Consider the following 12,310-nt stretch of genomic DNA (forward strand, 5'->3'; position numbering starts at 1 on the left):
GGCACAGTCTGCTGAAGGCCCTGCCCCGCTGCCAGCTGGATGTCAGCCCCTTCCAGGGAGGGGCACTTCTGCTGGGATACGGCCTGTGCTGCCGTAAGGAGTTGGCGCTCGAGAAACAGGCTCACCAGGAATCTCGGGGATCAGTTCCAGGATCCTCAGTCCCACAGCCCCTTCCCGGCTTGGGCCCCAGCAAAGTATTTAAAGAGTCATATATTTAGTAAAATTTGCAAAAGTGAAATATTTTAAACACAACCAGCTAAAACTGTCTCTTCCCCCTGCAACCTGCCATCAGTTACCCCCATCAGTTACCCCCTCCCCTGCTGCATAGAGCTGGAGGGGGTGTTGTGGGGTCCAGCTCCCGGGAGGTTGAGTTGAAGCTAAGTTTTGCTTGGGCTTAGCGGGAACAGTCACTTCCCGATACAGTTATGCTGTCGCTAGTCATTCTGGTGTAGAAACGGCTTCCAGAAACACCCACCTCCCTCGGCTGCATGTCATGACACAACAAGCTGATGAAATTGGCCAAGTGCCAACTCAAAGAGGATCTAAGATTAGTCACAAACAAGAAAACCCAAACTCAAATTCATTTTTTTGGGGCGGGGGGTGGTTCTGGGTTTTTTTGTTTGTTTTTTTGAGACAGCCTGGCTCTGTGGTACGGGCAGGAGTACAGTGGCACGATCATAGCTCACAGCATCCTCCAACTCCCTCGGCTCAGGCCACCCTCCCGTCTCAGTCTCTCAAGTAGCTGGAACTACAGGCGCGTGCCACCATACCCAGTTAATTTTTAAATTTTTTTTGTAGAGATAGTGTATCACTATGTTGGCCAGGCTGGTCTCGGACACCTGGCCTCAAGCGATCCTCCTGCCTCAGCTTCCCAGAGTGTTGGATTACAGGCACGAGCTACCTCACCCAGCCAAGCCCTGAACTGTTATGGCTCATATGTGGAAGAAATTTGATAAGCGGTTTCCTCAAATTTAATGACAATTCTAAAAATGTACATATTACCCAAAGGAGCTTTTACCTGAAAGCAACTTAATTATAAGTAATAAAATTAAATTTTGATCAAACATGTGAGAGGAGAAACTAAATCATTTTCTTGGTTTTTGTTTATTTGTTTTTTGTTTTAACAGGGTCTCGTTCTGTTGCCCAGGCTGGAGTGCAGTGGTGCGACCACAGCTTACTGCAGCCTTGACCTCCTGGGCTCAAGTGAGCCTCCCACCTCCGCCTCCCAAGTAGCTGGGACCACAGGTATGCACCACCATGTCCAGCTAATTTTTTTTTTTTTTTGAGACGGAGTCTCGCTCTGTCACCCAGGCTGGAGTGCAGTGGCGTGATTTCGGCTCACTGCAACCTCTGCCTCCTGGGTTCACGCCATTCTCCTACCTCAGCCTCCCGAGTAGCTGGGACTACAGGCGCCCACCACCACGCCCGGCTAATTTTTGATATTTTTAGTAGAGTCAGGGTTTCACCGTGTTAGCCAGGATGGTCTCGATCTCCTGACCTCGTGATCTGCCCACCTCGGCCTCCCAAAGTGCTGGGATTACAGGCATGAGCCACCGCGCCCGGCCCATGTCCAGCTAATTTTTTGCATTTTTTGTAGAGATGGGGTTTTGCCATGTTGTCCAAGCTGATCTTGAACTCCTAAGCTCAAGTGATCCGCCTGCCTCTGCCTCCCAAAAGTGCTGGGATTACAAGCGCGAGCACCGCGTCTGCCATATTCTTTCTACGTATAGAAGGTTACGTTATAAAAGGTGTTGTCATCTTAAGACAGCATCAGAGAACACATCCAAGAAATGTAGGGGAAACCTGTTGGAGTCAAATATGTCAGGCAGGTTTTCTGCATTTTGTGATGTTTGTAGTATTTGTCAACTTTTTAAATGTTTGTTATGTGTTGGGATTTCTTTTCTCACTATTCACTTAGTTTTGGATATATAATTTTGTCTTATGTTTCAAAAGAAGACTGCATAGAAGAGTTAACAGCAGGCCTGAGAAGCTCTTCTTCACAGGCAAGTTTGAAGAGTGGGTGTCTGGGAACTTGGGTTTTTCATGGTTCCCCCACTCTCTGGTAAGCGTGTCTCACTGTGCCTAGACTGTTTGTACAAATATGGCTCATGCTGAACACCTGTGTTGCTTCTAGGGGTCTGGAATTTGGGCACATGCTTGGCACAGACTGTGTATGTGACCAGCCCTCCATAAAACCCCAGGGCGCTGAGTGTCTAAGAAGCTTCCCTGGCAGACAGCATTTCACACACACGGCTCCAGCTTCTTCCTGTGGAGTCCACCAGGAGAGGACGTGGCCAGTTCACGCCTGATTTCCTGTGGAATTCATCCCATGCACCTTTTCTCTTTGCTGATTCAGACTTATATCCTCTCTGTGTAATAATCTTAGGCGTGAAGACAAGTCTATAGTGAGTCCTTCTAGCAAATCGGTTACTCTGGAGGGGTCTTGGGGATACCTCTCATGGCCCCTGAATTTGTATAAGCTTTAGGCCTCCAAAATTTGAATCGACCCATGTGTGTACCCTAAAGCTGGAGTACGAGGGTCAGAGAACCAAAGGTGTGAGGTAGGAGTGGCCCCATAATCCTAAACCTGGAATGCTGCCAGGTTGGAGGCCTAGTTCCTGAAGATGAATACTTCCACCAGGGAACACAGCAAAGGTTCCACTGATCTTGAAGTAGCAGCTATCACTGGCCCACTTTGGACACCTTAGGCTGAAGACCAACATCGTCCTCATTGTCCTGAGTTGCTACGGTCAATGCTACACAACTGGGGTGGGCAGTCCACAGAGCTCCCTGGGCGTCTAGTCTTCCCGCATGCGGCAAGGACTGTCAGTGGACAACCCAGTAATGGCCAGGCGTGGTGGCGGGAGGCCGAGGCGGGTGGATCACCTGAGGTCAGGAGTTCAAGATCAGCCTGGTCAACATGGTGAAACCCCATCTCTACTAAAACTACAAAAAAAAAGTTAGCAGGGCACGGTGGCATGTGCCTGTAATCCCAGCTACCTGGGAGGCTGAGGTAGGAGAATCGTTTGAACCCAGGAGGTGGAGGTTGCAGTGAGCTGAGATTGTGCCACTGCACTCCAGCCTGGGTGACAGTGAGACTCCATCTCCAAAAAAAAAAAACCTTAGCCAGGCATAGTGGCAGGTGCCTGTAATCCCACCTTCCCAGCTACTTGGCAGGCTGAGATAGAAGAATCACTTGAACCCAGGAGGTGGAGGGTGCAGTGCGCTGACATCGTGCCACGGCACTCCAGCCTGGGTGCAGAGTAAGACTCCATCTCAAAAAACAAAACAAAACAAAGAAACCAACGAAAAAAACCATGACTCAGTAAGAACAGGGACAGTAAGAGCTCAGACTGAAAGGGGAAAAGGGCTCCACAGTAAGCAGAGTGGCTGTAGAGCAGAGGGTGGGGAATCGGCGGGGGCAAGTGGCAGAGGGTGCTGACCCATCATGGCCTCAGACCAGCTGCAGCAGCAGGGCTGTGGCTTGCTCGCTCACTCTCATGCCTCTCAGTCTTTCAGGACAGCTTAACCACCTTGGAGGGGATGCTGTGACAACTGAACTTGGGCCCCTGCAGCAGACCACATTTCCCTAGCCCGCCTGCTCTTCCAACAGTCTAATATTGACACTCCTCCCACTGAAGGGTGGGGTCCCTGTCCCCATCCCTTAAGCCTGGGCAGATCTGTCTGACTGCCTTGACCCACAGAGTGTGGCAGGAGGGACACTATGTGACTTCTGAGGTTAGGTCCTAAAAATACCATGCACATGCTGTCCATCTTGTCCTGGAAGGCTACCCTTGGAACCCAGTTGCCATACTGCAAGGAAGCCCTGGTTGCATGGAGAAGCCACATGTAGGTGTGCTGCCTGACAGGCACAGATGAGGTCCTGGCCCGCCACCAGCATCAGCCACCAAAGATGTCAGGGAGAAAGCTTTAGGATGGCTGCAGCCCCAGCTACCATCTGGCGGCACCCGTAGGAGAGATCCTAAGTGCAAACTACCTAGCTGAGCCTAGATAACCCCAGATTGCAGCACATAATAATAGAATGATTTTTATTATTTGAAGCCGCTGAGGTTACGTAGTAAGAGATAAACAGACATACAACCCCTCTCTGGAAAGGATGAGGAAATCTGCATCCTCAAAGGGAAAAGGGAGGCCCACCTGACTGCAGTGTGGAAGCTCGGTGTAAAGGGAGGGCATGAGAGGACTGGAGAGGTGCCAGGTGTGGACCATCCTGGGACACCAGCCTGGTCACTTTCCTAGGACCGCTCAATGCCTTCTCCTGTCAGTGTCGCAACCCACTGGGTTCATCCTTCCACTTTCACACTTGGGGCGCGGGGAAGGGCTGAATGCAGGCACCACTGGTCACGAGGGCGTGACTGGGCAATTCCTCCTTCGGCGGGCGCCCACCTCCTGGCACCCGTGGCACAGCTCCGGGAACGGCTGCGGGCCCAGCCGCTGCTTCCCCGATAGCGCCGCCGCAGTTCCCCGGAGACAGAAGTAGAGCCGGACCGCCGGAAACCGTAGATCCGGGCAGGTCGGGTCCGCGGTGAACTCCAGTTCACCAGGACCGGAAGTGACAGCGAAACGCCGGAAACCGTAGATCCACGGAGGTCAGGGCCGCGGAGATCCGTAGTTCCCCGGAACCGGAAGTGATGGTGGACCGCCGGAAACCGTAGATTCCGGGTGGTCGGAGCCGCCGGGAGCTGTAGTTCTCCCGCGGCTCAGAGAAGTAGGCAGAGAGCGGAGCTGGCGGCCGGGCAGCATGGCGGGGCTGGAGCTCTTGTCCGACCAGGGCTACCGGGTGGACGGGCGGCGCGCCGGGGAGCTGCGCAAGATCCAGGCGCGGATGGGCGTGTTCGCGCAGGCTGACGGCTCGGCCTACATCGAGCAGGGCAACACCAAGGCGCTGGCGGTGGTCTACGGCCCGCACGAGGCGAGTGGGCGTGCGGGATGGGGAATCGTGTGGCCGTGGGAGCTGCGGGGCAGCCGGGCTGAGCACTGGCTCGGGGACTTGAAGGGCAACGGCCGGCGCGCCTCAGTCTACACAGCCGATGCTCAGCACCGCATCTCACTCGGAGTAAACGCAAGTCCTTAGTGTGCTGCGCGGTGGTCCTGCCTTTTTCATCGGCCTCTGTCCCTGCGCCCTCCTTCCTCTTTGCGGCTCTTCAACGTGCTAGGCACTCCCCCACTCGCTCCCTCTCCTCTCAGCTCTACTCCGACGTCACTCCTTCCCAGACGACCTTATCCACGCGGTACTTCTCGCCCTACAATAAACCCTTGTCTTTTGTGCACCTACAATCTCAAATGCCTATTTTGCTTAAGCATTTTCCCCTTTGTTTCCTCGCTGGAACATAAGCTTCCTAAAGAAAGGAACTTTACATAAAACTATCTGGTTTCATTATTGTGTTTCCAGCGCTGTAACTGCCTGGCCAGCGAAGGTATTGAGTGTTTGCTTAGCGCATGAGTGTGGGAGCTCTGCTTTCCAGGCGGAGGGAACCAGGAGGGCGAAGACCACGGTGGTGAAAACAAGCAAGGCACTTATGCAGAGCAGAAAGACTGCTGGTGGGGAAAGAGGGGATAACTCCAAATCAGGTTGAGGGTTCCCGGGGAGGTGAGGACTTAGGGTTTTGTAGACCAGGGAAATGATTTGGGATCTTATTTCATATGTAATGTGAAACCTTTGTAAGGTAGTTAGGATTTGAGTGTGTAGGTGAGACAGAAGCAGCCTTGATGTTTGTAAACTTGGGTTGGCAGGGAATGGGGCAAGGATGGACACAAGGAAGCCAATTAAAAGGTGCCAGAGGGCGACACATGCAAGACAGCGCAAAACAGGGGGCTTTGTTTTGGAGGTAACGCAGTTGCCCCTTGCTGAGGCATTGAAAGTGGAGGGAGAGGCAGACCCACAGAGGACAGTGGAGTGTGAGCTGGAAGGAGTGGGCCTGGCTCATGTGTCTATCCTCTTCCAGATCCGGGGCTCCCGGGCTCGAGCCCTGCCGGACAGGGCCCTAGTGAACTGTCAATATAGTTCAGCGACCTTTAGCACAGGTGAGCGCAAGCGACGGCCACATGGGGACCGTAAGTCCTGTGAGATGGGCCTGCAGCTCCGCCAGACTTTCGAAGCGGCCATCCTCACACAGCTGCACCCACGCTCCCAGATTGATATCTATGTGCAGGTGAGCCAGCTGCAGCCGTCAATCCAGGGAGGGAAGGGTGTGATGGGGTTGGGGAGGGAGTCTGATAGACTGACACCCTGGGTTCCCTGCAGGTGCTACAGGCAGATGGTGGGACCTATGCAGCTTGTGTGAATGCAGCCACGCTGGCAGTGCTGGATGCCGGGATACCCATGAGAGATTTTGTGTGTGCGTGCTCAGCTGGCTTCGTGGACGGCACAGCCCTGGCAGACCTCAGCCATGTGGAGGAAGCAGCTGGTGGCCCCCAGCTGGCCCTGGCCCTGCTGCCAGCCTCAGGACAGATTGCGCTGCTTGAGATGGATGCCCGGCTGCACGAGGACCACCTGGAGCGGGTGTTGGAGGCTGCTGCCCAGGCTGCTCGAGATGTGCACACCCTCTTGGATCGAGTGGTCCGGCAGCATGTGCGTGAGGCGTCTATCTTGCTGGGGGACTGACCACCCAGCCACCCGTGTCCAGAATAAAACCCTCCTCTGCCCACACACCCCTCACTGTACGTTATCACCTAACAGCACTTCAGAGCCATGTGAAGGCTGGCAGAGCCTGGTCTGGTGCTGGCTCCTGGGAATGATTAGGGACCCTCGCCCACACATGAACTGCCTATCTCTGTGTAGCCTGATTCAAACCCTGAAGAGAACAGTGGATTAGGGGGTTGATGTCGGGGAGGCCCTGGGTGGAAAAAGCAGCATGTCCCAGTAAGGACTCAAGGCAGCTGAGCAGGAGGCAGGGCCTGGCAAGATGAGCCAGGCCGTTAGACTGAGGAATCTGTTACCCTTATTCCAGCACATCGGGGGCCCTGAGCAAAGGGCTGAGGAGGAACTCAGCTGGCTCTGGGTACCCACCCTAGAGATGTGGGGGCCATGTCCCACAACCTCTGGACTATGGCTTGGAGCCCCTTGGGCTTTTCCTGCTGCTTACCTTGGGCTCTGAAAGTACAACAGCCAGGCATGGTGGCTCATGCCTGTAATCCCAGAGCTTTGGGAGGCTGAGGCAGGCGGATTGCTTCAGGTCAGGAGTTTGAGACCAGCCTGGCCAACATGGCGAAACCCCGTCTCTACTAAAAATACAAAATTAGCTGGGAGTGGTGGCACATGCCTGTAATCCGAGCTACTCAGGAGGCTGAGACAGGAGAATCTCTTGAACCTGGGAGGCGGAGGTTGCAGTGAGCCGAGATGGTGCCACTGCACTCCAGCCTGGGCGACAGAGCAAGACTCCATCTAAAAAAAAATAAAAGTACAAAAATTACCTGTTCTCATGGATCACTTGAGGTCAGGAGTTCGAGACCAGCCTGGCCAATGTGGTGAAACCCCATCTCTATTAAAGACACAAAAATTAGTGTGGTGGCAGGCACCTGTAATCCCAGCTACTAGGGAGGCTGGGGCAGGAGAATCACTTGAACCAGGAGTTGAAGGTCGCAGTGAACCAAGATTACACCACTGCACTCCAGCCTGGGTGACAGAGCAAGACTCTGTCTCAAAAAAAAAAAAAAAAAAAAAAACTTGTTCTCACATGGAGTCTTCAGCTTTGACCCTTCTGTCTGCCCCCCACTATTTTGTTTGTTGAGACATGGTCTTGCTCTGTGCTCAGGCTGGAGTGCAGTGGTGTGATCACGGCTCACTGCAGTCTGGATCTCCCAGGCTCAAGTGATCCTCCCACTTTAGCCTCCTGAGCTGCGACTACAGGCATGCCCCACTCGCCTGGCTAATTTAAAAAGAATTTTTTTGTGTGTACAGACTGGGTCTCATTTCGTTGTCCAGGCTGATCTCAAAGGATCCGCCCACCTCACCTTCCCAAAGTGCACCCTCTTGAGCAAACTCCCCCTTCATTCACCTCTGGCCCACCGAGCCCCGACTACCAGCCCCTGCAGTCTGGACCCTGGGACTGCTTCTCCCCTAATATTCCACGGATCTCCTGGCCTGGACAGTGACAGTATGCCCCCCCACTTTATAATGCACACACCCCAGCTCCAGTGAAGCCCGTTTTGGCCAGTCATCTGACTCTGAAAACCTCGGTGCTGGGCTCACGCTGTGACTCCACTGGGATGTCCTGAGTCATTGGCAGTCTCGCTCGGCATCCATTCTCTGACCGCCGCCGGCTTTCCACCCACCTGCCCGGCTCATCACCTCTGACTCCTGCGGGCCTTCCAGCCGGCGCTATCTCGCTGCCCCCGACCAGCTCGGCCTGCTGTCGGGCATCTCTGCTGTCCTCCGGCTGTAGGGCTACCTGCCTCCCTCCCGGGCGGTGCACTGCGAGTCCGACTCTACTGGGGGCAGCGCCTAGCGGACTCCCAAACCCGCTCAACCCGCTCAACCCGCTCACGTCCTGCCGGCCTCACCAGCACCGCCCACCCTCCAGCCGGCCGCGGCTCTGCGCTTGCGCGCCGGCAGTACACAGTGTTAGGGGCGCGCCCTCTGCTCTGGACATGCGCGCCATCGCGAGCGTCTCTGGGACCGGAAGTGCGGGCGAGCGCGGGTCCCCGGGTCTGACAGGAGCGGCCTGTGGGCACCGCGGCGGTAGTTGGAGGCGGGAGAGGGTCCGGAGGTGGGAGAGGGTCCGTAGCCGCGCCGCCCTGCCCCGCCATGGGCCTCCTGTCGGACCCGGTTCGCCGGCGCGCGCTCGCCCGCCTAGTGCTGCGCCTCAACGCGCCGTTGTGGTGAGGACAGGGCCCGGGGAGGCGGGGACCCGAGGGCCCTGGACTCGCGCCGGCGGCCCCATGCGCGGTCCCCATCGAGGGCCGGGGCCGCTCCAGCTGCTCGCGCCCCTCCGGCTGCTCGCGCCCTTCCGCTCCTGCCCTCTGGAAGCACTGAGGGTATCAGGCCCAGGCTTAGCGTTCGGGTCCGGCGTCCCGATGCAGGACTCCGGGTTTAGGTCTCTCAGACCCGCGCGATCGACCCCGGGTGCGGAGGTTGTGGCCTCGGGTCGGCGTCTGAGGACGCGCTGACGCTCCGGTGCCCTTCCGTCCTCTCTCACAGCGTGCTGAGCTACGTGGCAGGCATCGCCTGGTTCTTGGCGCTGGTTTTCCCGCCGCTGACCCAGCGCACTTACATGTCGGAGAACGCCATGGGCTCCACCATGGTGGAGGAGCAGTTTGCGGGCGGAGACCGTGCCCGGGCTTTTGCCCGGGACTTCGCCGCCCACCGCAAGAAGTCGGGGTGAGCGGCAGAGCAGGGCGTATGGGGCGAGCAGTGGTGGCTAAGGCCGGGGAGCTCTGCTCAGAGGCTCCCCTCCTGTCTGCAGGGCTCTGCCAGTGGCCTGGCTTGAACGGACGATGCGGTCAGTAGGGCTGGAGGTCTACACGCAGAGTTTCTCCCGGAAACTGCCCTTCCCAGATGAGACCCACGAGCGCTATGTACTGGGGGAGTGCGGTGTGCCTGGGCCCAGAAAGCACCTTGGAGGGAGGGGTCTGGGCTGGGTATCACCTTGCGGGGGTGTCTTGGGGCCAGGAAGCTCAGTGGGAGGGAAATCCCTGGTGGGCATTGGAAGGCTAGGAAAGTTGGGGGGGGGGCCTTCAGCCCCCTACCACAAAGTTACACTGAGGCTCCCCCGACCGATACTGCATACAGATGGTGTCAGGCACCAACGTGTACGGCATCCTGCGGGCCCCGCGTGCTGCCAGCACCGAGTCGCTTGTGCTCACCGTGCCCTGTGGCTCTGACTCTACCAACAGCCAGGCTGTGGGGCTGCTGCTGGCACTGGCTGCCCACTTCCGGGGTGAGTCTCAGGGCTGCTGGCCATGGAGGGGTTTGGTCAGTGCCCCAGACCCTGCTGATCCTGCTTCTGGCCTCCAGGGCAGATATATTGGGCCAAAGATATCGTCTTCCTGGTGACAGAACATGACCTTCTGGGCACTGAGGCTTGGCTTGAAGCCTACCACGATGTCAATGTCACTGGTAGGTTCTCTTGTCCTGCCTGCCCTGGTACCCCTCTCAGGGTCACTGTCCTCACCACATCCTCCATTAGCACTCATTCACTTGCTCCTACAGGCATGCAGTCGTCTCCCCTGCAGGGCCGAGCTGGGGCCATTCAGGCGGCCGTGGCCCTGGAGCTGAGCAGTGATGTGGTCACCAGCCTCGATGTGGCCGTGGAGGGGCTTAACGGGCAGCTGCCCAACCTTGACCTGCTCAATCTCTTCCAGACCTTCTGCCAGAAAGGGGGCCTGTTGTGCACGCTTCAGGGCAAGGTGGGGCTGCCTGCCTGCCTGAGGGCTGAAGGGCACAGGGTCTGTGGGAGGGGCTGTCTCATCCTGTCCTGCACCTCTAAAGCTGCAGCCCCAGGACTGGACATCATTGGATGGACCGCTGCAGGGCCTGCAGACACTGCTGCTCATGGTTCTGCGGCAGGCCTCTGGCCGCCCCCACGGCTCCCATGGCCTCTTCCTGCGCTACCGTGTGGAGGCCCTAACCCTGCGTGGCATCAATAGCTTCCGCCAGTACAAGTATGACCTGGTGGCAGTGGGCAAGTAAGTAGTCTCTGGTCCCCCCTTTCCATGCCCAGGATGGGGTCTAGCTGGAGCGGAGTGGGGGATGGCCTGGTGGCTCTGGCCAGCCGTGAACCTGCCCCACACTTGACAGGGCTTTGGAGGGCATGTTCCGCAAGCTCAACCACCTCCTGGAGCGCCTGCACCAGTCCTTCTTCCTCTACTTGCTCCCCGGCCTCTCCCGCTTCGTCTCCATCGGCCTCTACATGCCCGCTGTCGGCTTCTTGCTCCTGGTCCTTGGTCTCAAGATATCCTCTGCCCCTTGCCATCTACCTGTGACAAGCCTCCAGTCTCCTCAACTCTAGGCTGGGGAGAGTCTTCCATCCTGATGGGGGGTGGGGTACGGGGGTGAGCCCTGGGTCCCCCTTTGGGCAGATCCCGTTACACCTCTTGTTGGGGTCCTTGATTGGGCTACGCTCTGGAACTGTGGATGCAGCTGCATGAGGCCGGAATGGGCCTTGAGGAGCCCGGGGGTGCCCCTGGCCCCAGTGTCCCCCTTCCCCCATCACAGGTGATGGCACCCCCTTCTGTTGTTGGAATGGGCTTCCGGGGTCTGACTGGTGTTTAGTGTTGCAACTTAGCCTCAGCTGGTGGGATGGTGGTGGTCTTTGGGGATCCCCTGGCCCCAGGGTCCATCTCCAAGAGCCCGTGTGCCCTGCAGGGTGTGGGGCTGGCCTCGCTCGTGGCACCTCTGCTGATCTCGCAGGCCATGGGACTGGCCCTCTATGTCCTGCCAGTGCTGGGCCAACACGTTGCCACCCAGCACTTCCCAGTGGCAGAGGCTGAGGCTGTGGTGCTGACACTGCTGGCGATTTATGCAGCTGGCCTGGCCCTGCCCCACAATACCCACCGGTGAGAGGCTGGGCTGGTTGTGGGGGGCAGGGGTAGAGGTCCCCTGGACATGCAGACAGCTTGTGGGTTGCCTCTGAGTCCTTTGTCTTGCAGGGTGATAAGCACACAGGCCCCAGACAGGGGCTGGATGGCACTGAAGCTGGTAGCCCTGATCTACCTAGCACTGCAGCTGGGCTGCATCGCCCTCACCAACTTCTCACTGGGCTTCCTGCTGGCCACCACCATGGTGCCCGCTGCTGTGCTTGCCAAGCCTCATGGGCCCCGGTATGTATGGATCAGCCCCACTTCCCCCAATGCCTGTGCCCTCATCACAGACCGCACCCTCATTCAATAGCCCTTTCCCCCAACCTGGTGCCCATGCCCCCACCATGGAGCCTACCTTGATGTTGCTTCTCCACCCAGGACCGTCTATGCTGCCCTGCTGGTGCTGACCAGCCCGGCAGCCACGCTCCTTGGCAGCCTGTTCCTGTGGCGGGAGCTGCAGGAGGCGCCACTGTCACTGGCCGAGGGCTGGCAGCTCTTCCTGGCAGCGCTGGCCCAGGGTGTGCTGGAGCACCACACCTACGGTGCCTTGCTCTTCCCACTGCTGTCCCTGGGCCTCTACCCCTGCTGGCTGCTTTTCTGGAATGTGCTCTTCTGGAAGTGAGATCTGCCTGTCCGGGCTGGGACAGAGACTCCCCAAGGACCCCATTCTGCCTCCTTCTGGGGAAATAAATGAGTGTCTGTTTCAGCAGCTATTTGAGCTTCTGGCCCGCTGTCCATGTAGGGCCCCAGGGCATGGGGGTGAGAAGCC

At 57.4% G+C, this 12,310-nt stretch overlaps 2 protein-coding genes across 3 annotated transcripts; both read left to right on the forward strand.

Annotated features, from left to right (window-relative positions):
* The first annotated feature begins 2,051 nt into the window (after positions 1 to 2,051).
* On the forward strand, positions 2,052 to 6,672 carry EXOSC4 (exosome component 4). The gene is made up of 3 exons (XM_063709609.1): positions 2,052 to 4,933; positions 5,967 to 6,173; positions 6,266 to 6,672. The coding sequence occupies exons 1-3, from the start codon at positions 4,763 to 4,765 to the stop codon at positions 6,623 to 6,625; spliced, it is 738 nt and encodes a 245-aa protein (XP_063565679.1). The 5' UTR covers positions 2,052 to 4,762; the 3' UTR covers positions 6,626 to 6,672.
* A 1,906-nt stretch (positions 6,673 to 8,578) lies between these two features.
* Positions 8,579 to 12,254, forward strand: GPAA1 (glycosylphosphatidylinositol anchor attachment 1). Of its 2 annotated transcripts, none has more exons than XM_004047660.5 (12): positions 8,579 to 8,841; positions 9,161 to 9,340; positions 9,426 to 9,537; positions 9,752 to 9,899; positions 9,977 to 10,078; positions 10,172 to 10,368; positions 10,451 to 10,647; positions 10,760 to 10,913; positions 11,081 to 11,176; positions 11,327 to 11,517; positions 11,611 to 11,781; positions 11,920 to 12,254. In XM_004047660.5, the coding sequence occupies exons 1-12, from the start codon at positions 8,768 to 8,770 to the stop codon at positions 12,161 to 12,163; spliced, it is 1,866 nt and encodes a 621-aa protein (XP_004047708.4). In that variant the 5' UTR covers positions 8,579 to 8,767; the 3' UTR covers positions 12,164 to 12,254. The 2 variants fall into 2 exon arrangements, with proteins under 2 accessions (XP_004047708.4, XP_018887652.3); XM_019032107.4 differs by having other exon boundaries at positions 8,607 to 8,841; positions 11,596 to 11,781.
* The last annotated feature ends 56 nt before the right edge of the window (positions 12,255 to 12,310 follow it).

This window comes from Gorilla gorilla, chromosome 7 (assembly GCF_029281585.2).
Source record: "Gorilla gorilla gorilla isolate KB3781 chromosome 7, NHGRI_mGorGor1-v2.1_pri, whole genome shotgun sequence".
NCBI classification, from domain to species: Eukaryota; Metazoa; Chordata; class Mammalia; order Primates; family Hominidae; genus Gorilla; species Gorilla gorilla.

Excerpts from the sequence above, each read along its gene's own strand:
- GPAA1 (XM_019032107.4), top strand. The coding sequence starts at position 8,768 with ATGGGCCTCCTGTCGGACCCGGTTCGCCGGCGCGCGCTCGCCCGCCTA. Across the intron at positions 8,842-9,160 it reads CGCCTCAACGCGCCGTTGTG|CGTGCTGAGCTACGTGGCAG; the intron begins GTGAGGACAGGG and ends CCTCTCTCACAG. Across the intron at positions 10,914-11,080 it reads TCCTGGTCCTTGGTCTCAAG|GCTCTGGAACTGTGGATGCA; the intron begins ATATCCTCTGCC and ends TGATTGGGCTAC.
- EXOSC4 (XM_063709609.1), top strand. The coding sequence starts at position 4,763 with ATGGCGGGGCTGGAGCTCTTGTCCGACCAGGGCTACCGGGTGGACGGG. Across the intron at positions 4,934-5,966 it reads TGGTCTACGGCCCGCACGAG|ATCCGGGGCTCCCGGGCTCG; the intron begins GCGAGTGGGCGT and ends ATCCTCTTCCAG. Across the intron at positions 6,174-6,265 it reads AGATTGATATCTATGTGCAG|GTGCTACAGGCAGATGGTGG; the intron begins GTGAGCCAGCTG and ends GGTTCCCTGCAG.